General features: G+C 34.7%; 1 protein-coding gene across 3 annotated transcripts in view; it reads right to left on the bottom strand.

The window, feature by feature from the left end:
* Positions 1 to 18,271, bottom strand: part of AKAP9 (A-kinase anchoring protein 9) — a 105,656-nt gene that overhangs the window by 65,767 nt on the left and 21,618 nt on the right. For all 3 annotated transcript variants that reach the window (XM_066553213.1, XM_066553222.1, XM_066553231.1), the window contains exons 2-5: positions 14,675 to 14,929; positions 6,993 to 7,037; positions 774 to 827; positions 212 to 382 (exon numbers count right to left, since the gene is read on the bottom strand). In XM_066553213.1, the coding sequence (XP_066409310.1) occupies positions 212 to 382; positions 774 to 827; positions 6,993 to 7,037; positions 14,675 to 14,929 (525 nt within the window). The remainder of the gene's footprint in view (positions 1 to 211; positions 383 to 773; positions 828 to 6,992; positions 7,038 to 14,674; positions 14,930 to 18,271) is intronic.

Below are 18,271 nucleotides of genomic sequence, written 5' to 3'. Positions count from 1 at the left end.
AATAGAGAGAAAAAAGGACACACAATGGAAATGCCATTCAAAGCAACAGAACACATGGCATATGACTGAAAGAAATTACATGTAATTAATTCTATATCACACACTGAGTGCATTCTGAACAGCTACCATTAGTGTGAACTCTTTCCAGCGAGGCTCTGCATTTTTGCATGTAACCAAATAGCAAGTAGAAAGCAACATAAGGTAATTATACCTGTTGCAATCCTTCTGTACCATAGGCTGCCCTCATTTCTTCTATCTCTCTGCTTAGTTCTTCAATCTCTTGTTGTTTTCCAGCCAATTGATTCTCCATCACCTCTAGCTGTGTGTGTGAGTGCTGCATTCCATGCTCTGAATGAATGTCTCCAACTCCAAATTCTTCTTCCTAAATCAATCCAAGTTCCTTTACATGCCAATTTTTATGTTTTATCACAGTAAATAAAGTCAAGCATCAAATTCTGTACCACCTTAGAACATTAACATACAATAGAGCATCAAAGATCTTATTGCCATGGTAACCTCCTTTGTTAGTATAATTCACATCTCAAAAGCACTGACACAAAACGTTTCTGTGAGTTGTGCTCTATAACTTTAGCCTTAATAGATGGACTAAACTGGTTTGCATTTCAAGTTTAATGATACACTATATTAATATAGCAAACAATGCAGATGTAGAGCACAGCATGCAAAGTATTAGTCAGCAACACAGTTTTTGTTCAAAATTGAGGTGTTTAGTATTCTCCATTAGTATTCCAATTCAATTTGCAATACTGTACCCTGATTAAGTCTGCAGGTATAGCTGTTCTTGTCACAAAACTGCAACCATTTACCTGTATAAAGACAATTTCTAAATACATTATTTGAAATAATGCCTGATTTTTATTTCCCCTTACTTGAGTCTTATGTGGCAATTTCTGCAGACCCACGGGAATTGTTATGCTACAAAAATTTATTTCATTTGAAATACAAAATAGCTTTCCATATAGCAAATTGCATCAAAGTAAGCATAGATAACAAGTAAAACACAAACAATTCCAAAAATAAATATTACTGTCTAAAAACAAAAACGTTATTACCAATCAACATCTAGAGAAAACAAAGGAATTCAGATTTAAAGGTCAATGCAAAGCTTTATCTTTTAAATGATTAAAATACAACACTATTACATTTTAAATTACATGTTTAATATTTTTACATATTATTAAACATAATTATGCTTTCTGAAAGATTTCTATACACCACAAGATTAGTCTTTCTGAAAGTCACCTATCTCTTGATAGGGGATGAAAGGCAGTATCATAGATTTTCATTCTCAATTTGAAGGAATTTCATGAAATTGAAAAAAAAAAAGAAATTATACATTTGACATAAGACATTTGAAAATAAATCCTCTTTCACTCACCTAACACTGCAAGGCCTTTCAGCTTCTACGAGAATTTTGGTTCTACTGACTGTACAAACCAAAACCAGCAAATCTCCAAAAGGCAAGCACAAGCCAAAGTAGCAGTTATAGGTAAAAAAAAATCCAAATGAAAAGAGCATGCTGGGTACACACGAGTAGCGGTCAAACAGACAGGCAGGCTCTTAAAGCAGCAGACCAATGTTCAAAAATGAGAGAGCAAGAAAAGCTGCATTTCTCCTCAGAGCTCATTATTGCATCAGAGTCTGAAACAAAATAATGGTACTAGAAATGGAAAGGTGGCATAGTATTTCAGATCCAAATACTATGTTTAAATCAAAAAAGAAGCTGTACTGCTCAGATGTCTGCATAGCCTGGATCAGGACTTACTTACAAATAACTACCATGCCTGAGCAAATCAATAAGTGCACTGTTATAAATGGGATCAATACAGTCATTGAATTTCTATTAGGCAAATGGACAAATCTGCATTAGAGAATCTGCAGAGCTGATACAGCGCCCTTTCAATTTCTCATTTTCCCAGTAAAAAAAAGACACCACAGAGATTACTACTTTACTTTAGAAGGAATAAAGAAAATTGCATCAAACAGCAGTCCAGGCAACTCATAGAGGCACTGTGTATCATTTGTATATTGCCAGATGTTTGATCTACTTTCAGACACACAAATGTCTTCGCAGCGCCTGGCACCAACATCTTTCTTTATTCAGACTTTGGCACATGTCCCAGATTAACAACACTAGTAGTTTAATATAAACTACTATGAAATCCTTCCTTTCCCCTTTGCAACTCCCATTTTACTTAGGCTTAATTGATAAAGATGCAGTGTACAATCACTGTAATCTACCACAGTGGATACACTTCTCTTCCTATGAATCATGGCTATGTGAGACTATCAAAGACACTTTATAACAACAGCTAACAGGAAAGGCACAAAAGTCTTATTTCATTAGCTGTTCCAGACTGCTCAGCAGCTGAAAATTCTACAAAAGACCTTTAACTTTGAGAAGAGATTTTGCTACACATATTCAAATCAACCGTGTGGAACGTCAGAAATCCTGCTCCATTTCATGGGAGTGTAACTCTTCAACATCACACAAGTGATCCACACAGTAACATGATAGTCCATGCTCTTCTCATCTGATACCTTCTTTCAAATGTCTCCCGGCAAAGCGTAAGTGGAAACATGACAAGGCAACAAATTGCACTGCAATCTGTGAAAAATACCCCAGCCCCACAACCACAGCAGGGTGCTGTGTTGAGGGGAACCTTGGGAGTAGCCTGGCAACCTCTAGTATGACAAATTCTGCTGTGTAAGAGCAGATAAACAGTTGGTAATGAGTTACTAGCTTCAAAATATCTTAAATAAAAAATAATTTTCCACTCATCTGAAATATACGAATTCAGTAGTTCAGATGCCAACTTGAGTGTCAGTAGATGGTTAAACAAGGCCTGCAGGACTCTTGTGTTTTGACTTATGGTCCCAGTGATTTACCCATTTAAAGATCTTCTGCAAGTCTATAAATGCTCTTCATGTAGATTCTTATAATTTCTTCTTTAAAAGCTTTGCAGTTCACCTTTAAAACTGAAACATTCTTATACCTTAATTGCTTATGATGTGCTTAGTTACATACCCCAGGAAACAATTAAACATTGAAAGAATCAAACCACATACCATTTTAACATAATGGAACCAAGAAGTAACAAGAGCTACTGGATAAAATTGCATGAGCAAATAATCACAAAATAAGAATAGATTAAATTTTACAATACATTACTCAGCAGTCACAGTTTTGGTGAACAAACAATATGAAACAAGTGAAGGTTATGGAAGTTTCAAAGGACATTATATCCGATTGTTCTTCCTTCCTTGCATTTTCAAAATAATTCACAGAGATGTTATTTAGTATTATAAAGTAAAATATAATCTGTAGTCTAATGGCTAAAAATAAAGGTTTCATTTCTACTGCATCAGTTAATACATATGCTTAAGGCAAAAGAAAATAATCTTTCTGAGAAACACAAGGAAAACCAACCACCACCACCGGATTAAGGTAGTGATTCATGACAAATGCCACCAGAGGTCAGGATTACATTTATGAAATCACTCTACGCTATCTAATGTTCCTTAGACCTTGGAAGACTTGAAATTTTATCTCAAAAATAGCAGTAATAATATATAATGTGTAACTACTTACAACATTAATACCATTGCTACAGAGATTTCCCTCTATAAATAATAAATTCATGCTCAGCATAAATCAATATATACTGTTCTGCTTAAAAGACTTATTTGATTTGGTAGTAGAAACATACAGAAGTATCTGGAACATATTAACAATTTTACCTCATGTTTTCTTTCCCCCTTCACCCATTATTGTACATTTTGGACTCCTGATTCCTTCCTAAAAATTAATATTTAGACCTTGATCACTGCTTGTCAATGTTCTTAGCCTCTCCTGAATTTTCTAGTTATGTCACAACTGACTATATGAAACTTAGCTAAAATTAGCAATTAGGTTAGCTTGGGAAAATGAATTTCAGCATATTTTGGAGGTTTTGGTGGGGAGGGTTTATACTCCATAAACAAAGGTCATTTTTAGATTGTAGCGAAATTAGTTACAATCCTGTAACTAAGGTTAGTAACTTCTAAAGGAGAACCACTGATGTCTTTTTAAAATATCATGGCTTAATACATTTTTCTATACAGTAACAGAATAGCAACTGATTTCTAAATTTATGCAGTAGTTAAGGTTGAGGTATAGAATTTCATTAAAATTTATAAAAACAAACAACTTTCTATACTTTGTATTAGCCATCTTTTCAGAGATATACTTTGCATTTTGGAAAGAGAACCAAGAAGAGAAAAAAATCAGATGGAACAGCTTTTCAGTTATACCATAAAACTGAGGCATATAGAAAATGTATGGGGGCAACTTTACCTTCCACAGTTATAATATCCCTCAAAATTTCAACTGTTAGGAAAAGCCTAACTTCCCTTAGTTCTGAGTTTAAACCATAACCTTAAATAGCTAACCACCATTATCATTTAAGACTATGCAGGTAGGTGTCATTGCTGCTCACATGGAGGAACTTGTCCCAAAAGACAAGCTGGACATAGGAAGGATTTACCAGTCTTCAGTCAGCTACCACCTTGATAGTGTAGGTATTAGAAAGGTGGCTGAGCAAAATTGAAGAAAACACTGTATTTAAAATAAATTTCCTTTAATACAAGAATTCTTATATAAACATACCTTCAGTTTTGCTTAGGTAACTGTATTGCCTTTTAATTTTGTGTCTGGTAAGTCTCCTAAAGAGGGAAATACCTTATCACTTAGTTTTATCAATTCCTTAGGATAAGGGGCTGAAGAATTAACACCATCTGATTTAATTTATCAACAACAACAACAAAACAAACTATTTACAACCTATTTGAATTCGAAGCATGACAACCTCAATTCAGCTTAATTTCTGGCAAAACCACTAAAAATAATACAGATGTTCTAATCTATAAGGAAAAAGAAGGGTCAACAGGCCAATGTCTCCTCAAATATGGGTTTTCTTAGCATTATGAAAAGAAAATAATGTACTTGAAAAAAACCATAAGCTCAATAATTTATATATCTGCATAATTATGCTGCTACAGAAAAAAATTAATTTATTCTCATCTTCAACTGAAAAGGCTTCAGATAATTTTATTTACAGTGTGTCCATGAATGGAAGCAGAGCTTTTAATTATAAAAATAACATTACAGCTGATGTGAAACATATTGAAAAATCAGCTCCTAAAATATTTGCATTCCTAAATGCGATGTCTCCCCATTTCAGATACCAACTAACTGTAATGAATTGGAATTAAAAAGAGTTTATTAGAAAAGATGGAAAATCTGACAGCTTGAGCATGCTCTTTATGAGAGCCAGTATTATGCTACTATTCATAAGTTTTGTGTTGCCTATTTATGTCTTAGAAAATAACTCCCAGCAAGGTAAAAAGTCTTTTTGCAGGAATAAGAACTGCCTAGTAATGCATCTGCTACTACATTTTTTAGGAAATTGGTAATTTTTGTAAGGAATATTCAGATATCTTTGTTCTTCCTATTCCTATTCTTCCTATTAAGCAATTCTACTCTTCTATGTCTTCAGTATCTGAAAATTTGCTCCCTAATATCCTCTGCAGGTTATCTATGGAAATCTTTGAAGAATGAAGCGTGTAGATGTGAAACTTCATGTTAAAATGAGACCTTTAAATTCAACTGAAACTGAAGCCCCAAACACTAAAATCAGAACACATCCACAATTACCATGAGGCATTATACCACATGTTTTCTGTATCTTGTTGCCCTGTGCAATGACATGTTTTCTTCAGCTTTTGCAATCAGTCTCCAGCACTGCTTCCTACCACCTTAGAAGTGATCAGAATTTCATCCATACTTCATTATATATGTAATATGTCTCACTTGTCAAAATACATGAATATCAATGACATTGTCAACCGCTTTCAAAGGTTCATTCTTCACATACAGCAAATTCCATTTAAAAGTAATCATATACCATGGTGATGCATATTCTAAAAAGCTGCACTACGGTCATGGCAGTTCTTCAAAAGTATGTCTGCTACACTCTTGATGGCAAACAGCAATGAGATTAATTTGATTTACTTCATCCCCTCTTCCTTGTTGCCAAGCTTAAGATTCTGGGTGCGTTTGCTCTAAACTGTTTAGCACAGAGAACTGCAAAATAAAACCCAGACTGTCCCTACACAAAGTGATTGTTTGAGACATGAAAAATTAGATTTTCACACTAAAACCAATTCCCACTGTATTCAGATGTTCCATGGCTGTTTCTTGCTGGCATGTTCTTGACCAGCATTTATGCATGAGGCAGTTTACTCCTTACAAACATAACTGTTTTATCTGACAGGACCCAAGTTCCACATACACAACTACCCTTCCATGTGACAGAGATGACTTGTAGATGTCAATGTGTGGGCTGACTCTGGCTAGCAGCTAAGCCCCTGTGCCAGCAGGGTGGAAGAGAGAAGAACTGAAGGGCAAAAGCAACTGAAATTCATGGGCTGAGATACAGTCAGCTGTATCTCTGTGAAAGAAAACAAACCAGCCAAACAACAAATGATGCACAGGCTCATCATCTCATCATCTCACTCATCATCTCCCACCAGCAGACTGACACTCAGCCAGTCACTGAGGCTGCTTTGAAACTCATTAAAATGTAATCGACTTGTTAAATAGTCTCTCACAGAAAATTAGTAGAGATTATGCACAGCCAATAGTCCCATGGCTATACAAAGCATTAATACGACCTTAAGGATGACACTGCTACAACAGTTTATGTATTTACTGCATATTTATTATAGTAGTATGTTATTATAGGAGTTGACATAATGCTTGCTTTAATGGTACATTGATCATACCAGTAATAACATGCAACAGATTTGTCCATAATATCACATCTGCTCTTTCTTTCCTTCTCCTTTTGAAAAACTATGCACAGCATTGCAGTAAACATGTAACAGAAAAGGTTGAAAGAAAAGCTGGGAAAGCATTACTTCAGTCTTACCTCAGAACTGTAATCTTCTACTGTGGTGGAAATTTCACTTTCCGGCTAAAATAAAATATTAAAATATTTACAATGATGGCACTCTAAAAATACTAAACAAGACATTTTCCATTTTACAGTATTTGAAAACACAAAGGTGTATGTGAATTTAATAAGAGTATATGTACAGCAAGGGTCACCTTCACTTACTTCCTTGAAATACCAGCTTTAACAAAGACATTTTGCTGTTGAACTATGATCACAGAAACACTATAATTACCTGATAAAATCTTCACACAACTACAGGTACAAAATAGTATTTTGAAAATTAAACTTACTTTCCTGGGATTTATTTTCGTTTTTTTAAAAAGAACTCAGAAGTATAATGTAAATAAATTGTCTCTGCTATATCAATTTTACCTAATTAGAAACTTTGCTGGCTTAAGAACACAATCTTGTTTAGAACATAATTTTCATATATGCAAGACTTTTGATGCTAACTAGAATTCTAAAACAAACACAGCTTCCATGGAAACCAAGGGAAAATAAGACAAAGACTCAAATCTTGTGATCTAATGTAGTAGAGGAATGAAGGGAACAAAGCCTTACAAACTGTGCACAGATGTGCCATGGCAGATGCCTGAATGAAACACAGTGTATCCTGATGAACTACATAAACTGTATGAAGTTTGAGAATCAAAATGTTCATGGGAAAAGATGAAAATTATGTATATAAGGTGCATGATCATGAAATAAGTGCACTTGAAAGAAAACTCTAGGGTAACAAAAGTGTTTCTGCTATAAAATACAAAATTAGTATTTTAAAATATTTCATTTTTCACACAAATATATTTTATTAATATTATTTATATTTATATCAATATCAATATTTGTGTATATATACATTCATTCAAAAAAATTACATCTTGTTTTTAGTCTATGTCCTTGGTCTAGGACAAAATCCTCTGGAAGATATGAAATCAGAGAAAACCATGTTATTTTTTTTCATAACAGAGATAACAAATATGGTTGTTATCTTCTTACAATTTTTCATGGTTTGTTCCAATTCAGGAGTCTTCACAAAGAGTAATTAGAAGCATTCCTATAGAAGATCAGAAGAGTTACTATAGATGTGTATATATATAGCTAGATCTAAGAACTCTTCAAGAAATCTTTATATACAGCATGAAATATAGGCACTTCTCCAACATACAAAAAACAGGAACAAGTAGTCCCACTTCTTCAATAGTTTTTCCTTGTAAAAATTCCTTTTTCAATTATAAAAACAGTCTCTTGTTTATAATGGAGATGAAAAATGAATTTGTACATCCTCAGATAAACTATAGACAGATAAACCCAGTAGATAATTATAGAAAAAGGAAAATAATTTGTAGGTTGAAGCTTAGGCTGGAGTGAGAAGATATTAATTCTCATAGCAAGTTGATTATTGAAAATAATTCTCTTGTTTTGTTATGGCAATTTGGCCAGAAGTGATATTTTTTAAAAAGTTAATATATTGCTGGTCCTTTCTGAATACCAATCTATAATTTAAAAAAAAGCCTAAAATATTTTTTTACAAAATCATCAAAACCACATAGTGTTCCATCAGTTTAGGTGTACAATATCTGTTAGCAGCATAAGTAACCTTTTCAAACTGCCAACTTCAGTCCTGGATCTAGATAGTTATTTGCATGTTAAAACAAATTCATTTTGCCAAGGGATTCTATGATTTTTAGGACAGAAAGATGGCCAAATGAACTCCAGTTAAATGCACTGTCTCCTGTGCTAAGGGGATCATGCAAACCCTGCTAAAAACCAGTTAAAGAGAATTAAATCCTATGAGCTCACACATTACACCCCAGACTGTAAGACTTCATTATATTCTTTTGCTATCAGAATCTATAACATTACAAATAGTCAACATTTTACAGGCATTCATCTTGACCTCCAAGCATCTGTTACCTCCTAAGATCTGACCAAGTTTATTTCAAATATAGTTCCTTCCAGTATCAAGCTACCTGTTCTGTATGCTTCAAATCTTCTTTGGTGAACAAAAGTAATTAGGTTTTACATAGCTCATTTGAGCCCCAGGGGTCCAGTCTCAATGGAAATAATTTCAAAAAATTCTTACTACACACTCTTAGCAACACAAAATCTTTGACAGGATAATGCCAAGAAGGCTATTTATCAGGTCACTCAATGCTTCATGGAATTTGAAGCAGGTATTTGTTACACCCTCACAGCTGTTTTGCACATATTCTATTAACTGTGTCCCACAGTATTTTCTTGCTGCAAACAGTTACTCTCTTCTGGCAAAATACTTTACACCTTATTTAGTATTTTCTTCACTGACAATGTAATTGATTGCTAAAATAAATTGAAGAGACATCTCGAAGACTTTACAGGCAACTATTTCCATCAATTTTGCAGATGGTACCTTTAATGATAACAGTATTCAGAAAATTTTTAGAAGTTCTGTCTATATACTTCAGAGGAAATACTGCAAGATGATACAAAAAAAAAAGTATCAGCCTGTGGAATACAGCAGGCTCATTTTAGAGTAACTTGTTTCTGTATGCAGTTAAACACTGCTCAGAAGTCATGTTCTTGGACACTGAGCACCCAACTATATCCCAGGATTCACAAAAGAACTCATATACAAAATTTGCCACAACAACTGCAAAGTGATTTTCATATTTCTTTGGAAAACTCCCATAGGTGACAATAAAACGTTTTGCAAGAACCAACATACAGTTGGTTCTCAACTACTTGAATTGCAATGGATGAAGGCATAGCCTGAATATTCATCGAACAGAATTCTATCTGAAGGAAACTACTGAGTTTTTTACGACCTCAGTGAAAACTGTCACTAAAATGTAACTACAAAAGGCTGGATTAATTATAGACCAAGTTATTTTGACTCGGCCATTTTCAGATGGGTTTCTAGCAATTCATAGAGGATCACAAGTATGTCTAACTAAGGACTAGAAGTGAGGCAAAAAGAATGTAAACAGACTAGAAGTGAGGCAAAGAGAATGTAAATAGAATATCCCAGACATAAAACTCTCTCTTTAGTAATCCTGTACCTTATGGGCCTTTAATACTTGTAGAACATTCTGAATATGAAGGGCTATTCTTTTATATTGCCTAATCATGTCCTTCTTAGCTCCTAATATCAAAAAACATTCAACTCAAATTCTCTAGTAATTTATGATCCAAACCAATTTACTATGATCAAATTGAAACTGAGTGCATTTTAGTGGAGATAAACCTCTGCCAGAGCTGAATATAACCTGCAGCGAGGTACTGAGCTCTGCAGTGTGTAAACCTCTGATGGTATCAGAAAACACCATCAACAGTGGTAACCTATACATTCAATTAGGTTTCTATTCTCTGGTACCATGGCTTTATAAATGTTTAATCTAAAGTGAGATACCCTGTAATTGCAGAGACCATCCTCCAATACAGGTAATTTCTGTGCCAGTAAATCTATTATATATGAGTATTTACAGAGATAAAGGAAGGTGTAATACCAGAGGTTGTCTTATGAATCAAATAAAATTGACAAGTTATCCTGGCAATTTTCTGGCCAGATGGTGAATAGAAAGAATGACTGGCTTCAAACAGAACCATATGCTGCTGAGAATTTCCTACCTTCTCTTGTGGCACTGCCTTTACTACTGAACAGAATATTTCCAAACATTTGCTTTTCTTCATTCTTCAATTTCAAAACATGTTTCAATGGATGCTGTATTATCTGAAGAGACTGGGCTAATTTTGCTACATTTTATTTATCCATATTTTTTTTCAATTCCTCCACCTTGCTGTACATCCCAGAATAACTCTTCTCTAGTCAAAGTCCTTAGTTGCTCTTTGCTTTCATGCTTCCATCAGAGGAATGTCTTACCACATTCACCACTTATGCCTTTTCTCACTGAGGCATCCTCACTGTTTCTCCATACTGCTTACATACTTTCTGATTTCTCTCACTTTTCTTCATCAGTTCTCAAGAATCCTACCCAGAGTCTTCTTCTTAATCACTTGCTGATCCTTGTCTGTCAAAATCTCTGACACTAACAACTGGAATACCTTAGAGAAATGAAACAAGAACATGGAGCTTTACCACTTTAAAACTGTTAACTTTACCACTTTACAACTGTTAACTGTTAACTGCTAACAGTTAAGCTATTCTAAAACTATTACCAAAAGGACTTTTAAAAACCAAAAGACGAGTTACTAATCCAACCTTAGTCAATTAGCAGGTATTCTTCATCACAGAACTTTGAACTTTTCTTTTCTAAGAAGCTTTGTATAATAGCTTTTACTACCCAGGTGACTCAAGGACAATTTTACTGTGACACAGGTTAATTTCTTTTGCTTTTCTGGCATTAAGACATTCTTGCAAAGCAGCGTGCTCCAATCCATCGTTTCCAGACTTCCCAGAAAAGATGATCTCAGCAATTATCTACCTTAGAAGTGACTTCTGTTTTCTTCCATTTTTAGCTGCAGAAGTCACAAAAAGAAGCAATCCTAAACCCAAGATTTTAATTGATTCCAGTTCATTTTATTATGTGGTCTAGGTTATTTTTACTTCTATATGGAAAAGGACACTATGAATGTCAATACCTAAAGGACACTATGGATATCAACATCTAAAGATATCGGGGTGCAACAGAATAAAGACAAAAATATTCTCTTTGTGAAAAAAAGACAAAAAGCATTCATGAAACAAGACACCCAATAAATACCAACTAGCACTTCTCTAAGAAATCTTGTAAATTGTTCCTCAACAGTGGATGGAAACCTTAGAGATTACAAATGAGTTCAGATGGAATGTAAAATGTAATGGCTAAACAATGATAGTTCTTCCAATTAGTTTCTGCAACTGAAGAGAACACAGGGGGATAGAGGAACCCACCCTTAGGAATACAAAAGAAAAAAAAAAGGAATTGGATGACTGAAAAAAACCCCACTTTGTACTCTAAACACTTTTGTCCTTTCTGAAAAGAAACTCTTCTGCCTTCACAAGGGAAATAAGCTCTCAGAGGAGTATCTCTCTTTCACTTTCTGATATTGAGTAAGAGAACCCTTTTTTACTTGTATTTGGAGATGCTAATTCCCCTGGGGACTTAAAATCATACCAGAAGAACTGCAGGGAGAATAAACTTCTACCCACAAAACTACCACAGAGAAGCCCAGCCAAGATTTTTAGATAGACAGGCAGTATAGTCAGATGTTCTGAGTCTGTATTTTGTGGTACAGAAAGAACAATTCTAAGTATCAGTTCCAGTAAAAGATGAAATAAATAAGTAGAATCAAAGTTTAGCTAGAAAATGATCCTGCATAATCCTTCCAGTAATCCTGTCTCACTCTTCTGACACAGCAACCTACAACAACTTAATGTTGGGTGAAAAAGCAAACAACTCAAAGCTGTAATTCTCCGTGGCAGAGATTAGCCTGAAACTGCCTATTACAGTGGCTGCCACTTCAACTCAGCAAGCTCCAATCCAATTACTGTAATACAGGCTCTGGGTCCAAATCATTGCACTTGCAAAACTAAAACCAGTAAATTATGAGATTCACTGAAACGCTTTCAGAGTTTTTCCTCTTCTATTAATATTGCAAAGACTTTAGCCATCACCTTCCAACTACAAATTACCAATTATTTACTTAAGTAATATGAGTAAGGAAGCTACAGACCACATTTAACAAAGAAAAATGCTCTCCTAATTGGGAGCAGGGTGTTTTTACTTTTTTGTGGAAATGAATACTGGTATAAAAGTCACTAAGTTACTCAACAGAGTCAAATTACAAATTCACATGATTCTAGTGCTTACTCTTTTAAAGCTACATTTTAAAAAAGAAACAAACCACCTCCACCAGCAAACCAGAAACCCCAGTGCATCTCCATATTTATTTATTTAAACAAAAGACAAGTTGCTTTGGAAGTAAGACAGACCTCAGAAAAATCATACCCCATCTAAAGATGTATCATACATACAGTCTTTAGCAACTGAAATGCAGATATTTTTTCCAATTCTAAAATCATCTCTGTCTTGTACTGTGTGCATTTAGAGGCCAACACAGGCCACTAGGACCAACCTGATCTAATTAGACCCACTCTGAGCACAGGATCGGACCAGACGACCTCAAAGGTCCCTTTTAACCCAAGTTATTCTGTGACTCTGTACTTGGCCCTGTTCCTCCCACTGTACTAGAACTATTCATCCTAACAAAGGAAATACATTAGCAGAGTCCATCTGCAACTTCAAAATATATTTGATCAAGGAAATTACTTCATACAGTTGTCATATTTATGCAGACTGTTGCATTATTAAAACAACAATTTAAATTATTCTCTCTAAACACCTCTCTTCCCTAGCAGTCCGCTCTCATTAGCTGCAGATAATCTGATTCATTTAATAAAATACATCTTTCTCTTTTCCTAGAAGTCAAAGAAGTCATATCTTCATCTAAGAAAACAGTTATTTTGTTATCAAATTTCTTACCTCCTCCAAGAAAATCTGAGTTGAACAGACAGTTTTATTGAGTTACTACAGTTTTGAAGTCTTAACATGAGCTTTCTAAGAATTAAAAGCTACATTTTAAAGGCACATACCTACAAGGTACAAGGTTCAAAATGCCTAGTGTATTAATATATAGATATATCTATTACTTATATATATAATCCAGTGTATTATAGGCTTAAAACTGTAAAATAAATGGATCAATTACTTTACATGTTTTCATTTGCATGTATCATTTAGTCCATCTGCCTCTCCACCATGGTAAGTTTGGGGGTTTTGTTAACAAAAATGCAAAAACATTTCAAAAAGTGTAATTTCTCAGTTAGTCCTCAGTTGCTGGAAATTCAATAATGGAGCCAAAATTGTTACAAATGGACTATCCCAATACAGGACTGGCAAGTCAAAATGCAGAGCATTCATCTGTACCACATCTCTCAAAAATTACTATATTCACCTGCACAGAGCTGGGAATTTGCATTGAGATGCTTCCTCAGAATGCCACTCATGTCATTGCAGAATCACTGGTTTCAAAAATGGAATAAGTTATTTTGTAAATTATATTAGCCTTTCTTGTCCCTTCTATCTGTAATGACATTACATGAATTCATGTCCACCCAGAACTAAACTGGACTGCCAGTGTACATCACACAGCATCTTCCAAACTTCCCAGAGCAAGTCCTTTCAGCAAATGGCAATAAGAATTATATTTCTTTAAGTAGTAAAAGTAGAGTAACTGTTCACCAATCTCTTAAGCCACTCAAGTCTCAGTAGTGATTTCTAAATTCACTCCCTGTCCTCATTAACCAGAGCAACTCAAATTACATCATGAATACAAGAAAGATGTTTAGTTTCACATTTTGGTGTAGCCATAAGTGCAGAAATCAAAAATACACTTCAATCCACAACTTCTAATAAAACAAAATTAATTTATGCACATTTAAGGAGTATAGCAATACAAACACACTTTCCATACCCCACAGGGAACTGACTACAATAAAAAAATTATGCCAGCAGGCAAGTAGAAAGTGTCTTCTCTGGACATACTAAGTCAGACAGAAGAAGAAAGGAAATAGTGTGCAAAATCTCATCCAATTCCTTTATTTCCACTCTCAAAATGAATGGATTATTTTATGCCCACTCACCCCCAAAAGTGACTGTAGCCTGAGACAAACTTACCTCAATGGTGTAAGCTGGGGTGTGTTTGATAATTTCTCCACTATGCAAAGTCCTGATAATAGCAAAGTCAGCAGTAGCAGCTCCTCCCCTTCGACTGCTGCATGTGGATATTTCATCACTTCGAGATCGATCACTTTCAATCCCATCTTGTATTGATTCTTCATCTTTGATGTTTGCTGTTTTCTTCTTCTTTTTCTGCTTCTTTGATCCATTTTGACCATCAGTTTGTGCCTTCCGCTGCCTAAATTGGGCAAGCTGTAGAGAAGACAAAATCCTGTTAAAGGTGAAAGTTTTCCTCTTTAACTAATGACATCCTCTACAAAGCCTTACCCACTATTCTACAGAAAGCTTCCAATTAATCACTAGTGAAAACAAGGTGGAAGTTAATATTGCATATGTGAGACAGACCCAGATTATTTTTCCATTTACATACTTTGCTTAAACAAAATCTTAAATGTAAACCAACACCCAGTTAATTAATTCCTTTTCAGTTTCATACCCCCAAGTTACTGTTCCATAGACTGATACCTAAAAATCAAGACATTCAAAGGTAAAGGTACAAATGTCATTATAAAGGACAAATGCAATGAAATAACCTGATCTCATTTTTCAATTTCATAGGAATTTTAAAATAATTTACAGAAATTCCTTTTAATTTTTATTTCAGAGACAGATAAAAGCAAACTTCTCTTCAAGCAAGTATCATATGAAGCTTTTAAAAAAGTTTGCTATAACACAAAAAGCTGATCAAGTTACTGAAAACACAAAGAAATATCAAAGTAGCAAAATACTTATTAAGAGAATACTCTAAGACCAGAAGGTGAGCAGATTACAAGACACACTACCTTGTAGCAAAACATGCTGATGAACAAAAAGTCACAGGTGAGCCAGGCACACAGTTTAAAAACCAATTAGTATGTAAGCTATTCAAATACAGTAAGACACTGCCTTTTGAAGAGCTTATCACTTTTAATCACTTTACAGTGGTTTACACAAGAAAATCCATTTAAAATTTTTTTTCTTAACAAGAACAGAAGTTTTGTTCAAATAAGTAAAACAAGCACATTGGGGTTTACCAATTAAAATTCAAAATGTAAAAGATCTTATCAATAAAATCTGAAAACAAGAATCATTACTTTCCAATTGAAGCATCCAGCATTATGTACTACAATACATTTCATAAATGTAGCTCCAGCATACAAATAAAGACCCTAAAACTTTAAACTTTCAACATTGACTAATAAATACTCAAATACCATGAGTTTTTTTAATAAATACACTGCAATTGTAAGAAAACAAATATAGAAAAGACAGCATATTTGCTTGTGATATTCACCAGTCGAGAAAGCCAGGCTTCCATCCAACTTCTTCAGGAACATCCAAACTGAACAGGACACACAGATCCCCTTTCCCCGTCACCGTTTGGTTACAGCGCAAGATGTCACCTGAAGAGCTTTCTAGTTCTCATCTGGCCCCAAGAGAGCTGAGAAGCCCCAGTCTAAATGCATCACTGAGAGATCAGCTCTGATTTGTGGCTGGTTTATGCTTTTGTCCTTTTATTTGTATTTCTTTGTGGGTTTCTTCAGCCTCCTCTCCTTTCTTAGGATGACAGCTTGGCATATGGCTCCTGCTCTGTTTAGAGGAGAAGGACCTGAACATGTGCTGAGCCAAATATGCTCACCTAAGTACTTAATACTTACCTCCTCCCTACTACTTTTCTAATTAGTTCAACTTTGTGATTTTTTTCTATTTTAAAAATATGTATCTTTTGTTATTTCACAAAAAATCCAGTAAATTTAAAAATTCTAAACAAGAAAAGAAAGGTCTCCTTCTACTTCAAAGTTTAAGAGAAAAAAAAAACCCCAAAACAGCCAGTCAACCATCCCTAAACCCAACTAAAGAGACATTTAGTTTCTCAAAATGATTTAGTTTCTCAAAAATGGGAAGGATAAAGTTTTCAGTTGTTCCCTTAGGATATTACTACATTCTACTAAAACTGTAAGTTTATCTCAATAAAATACTTTCAGTTTTTCCAAAAGAAAAGCAGAATTTGTTCAAATGTTCCAATGACATAAAGCAAACAACCTGACTTCAAGAGTAACTACAGAGAGATTTTGCTTTTTTAATGTTTTATTTCTAAGTAATAAACGACATGTGGTGCCACTGGTCAAGAACTCTCTTCTCCAACTTGATTGAAATCTTCTGTAATGGAAAGTTAAGTTGGCTTTTTAAAAGCAGCTTTACAGTCTTTATTTGTCTACAAAATTAGATGTGTAGCTCAAGGACAAATGAATTACTCCTTGTCTCTCCTCGAGTATTTCGCATATTTTAACAGAAGCATCTGGGCATGCCAGATTTCCCTCCTTTCAAAGTTGTCGACTTTCACTTCTTCAGAATTAACAGATTAAAACCTACCATGGCAGTTATAAGCAGATCCTATTTTTTTTTCTGTTTAAACACTGATGAAGATGAGCACATATGAAAGCTAAATACATGTGAAAATGAAAATGTTACATTCTTGTATTACACAAGTTCTTAACTGACAAATTCCATATGAGGATCTAAGACTTTGGAAATAACCTCACTAGTAGTGACGGATGCATGCACAAATCATAGCACTTTTAACCCCACACATTCAGGTACACAAAGAACTGTCCAGCTACTAATGCAACATAACTTTAAATTCATATTTTTAATCAAATTTTAAAAGCTATAAATTAGAGAAGCAGCACAGCAAAAAGCTACTGCTGACCAAAACACATTCTGTGATGCTCATATCACAAGGGAGCCTCAGATACCAAATTCCTTCTCATGAACGACAGTCGAGGATCTATTATCGTTCCAGTGACAAGTAGGGAAAAGTCCACCAGCAGTTATGGGAGCCAAGGAAAACAAATTCTTTATAACTAAAATTTTCAATTAAAAATACTTCCAGATTTTGTATTTCTAGAAAAATAGATTTTGCTGGTGTGAACAAAATGTGAAACAAATACACACTGATACAATGTCTTATCCTGTCTTCAGACACACCAGCTTAATTATGCCACAACTAAGCCTGTGGAGAACTTAATGCTGCTTCCATCAGTTCTGAATCTGCAGTTTTGAAACAATTCAATGTCAAGTCTCTGCTGAGTTACAAAAATTGCAAGCACGAGCCAAGTACGTAAATGCAGGAGCTACTCATGGAGGAGGAAGGATGCAAGGAAACAGAAGCTGAAGGACATTTAGAACAGGCTCTCTGCATTGATACACCTCTGAGAATCAACAGAGAATGAGCATCTTACCCTGGGAAAGCATCGGGAACACAGTCAACCATGATCCACTTGACACGTTTTTAGCACATATGAAAGCCAACCCAGAGCATTTTTTAACACTATTCACCTGTCTGTCAGGACATTGCCTTCAGCTTCTCCCATCATGCTGATAAGACCTTGCTTGGATCCTGCAAGTAGTACTGAATTCTGTTAAAAATTTCATCTGTATTCTTCAGTAGTGAAGAACAATCGATTTCGCTCCTTGACTCTCAGCTTTAGTAGCTAAATAAACTAACAACTTGCAATTCGCAGCTCACAGGTTTTTCAAGTCCTGCTTCTGGGC

The sequence above is a fragment of the Molothrus aeneus genome, chromosome 1 (assembly GCF_037042795.1).
Source record: "Molothrus aeneus isolate 106 chromosome 1, BPBGC_Maene_1.0, whole genome shotgun sequence".
Taxonomy (NCBI): Eukaryota; Metazoa; Chordata; class Aves; order Passeriformes; family Icteridae; genus Molothrus; species Molothrus aeneus.
Note: the sequence above shows the minus strand (reverse complement) of the source record. Positions and strands in the feature narration are given on the sequence as shown.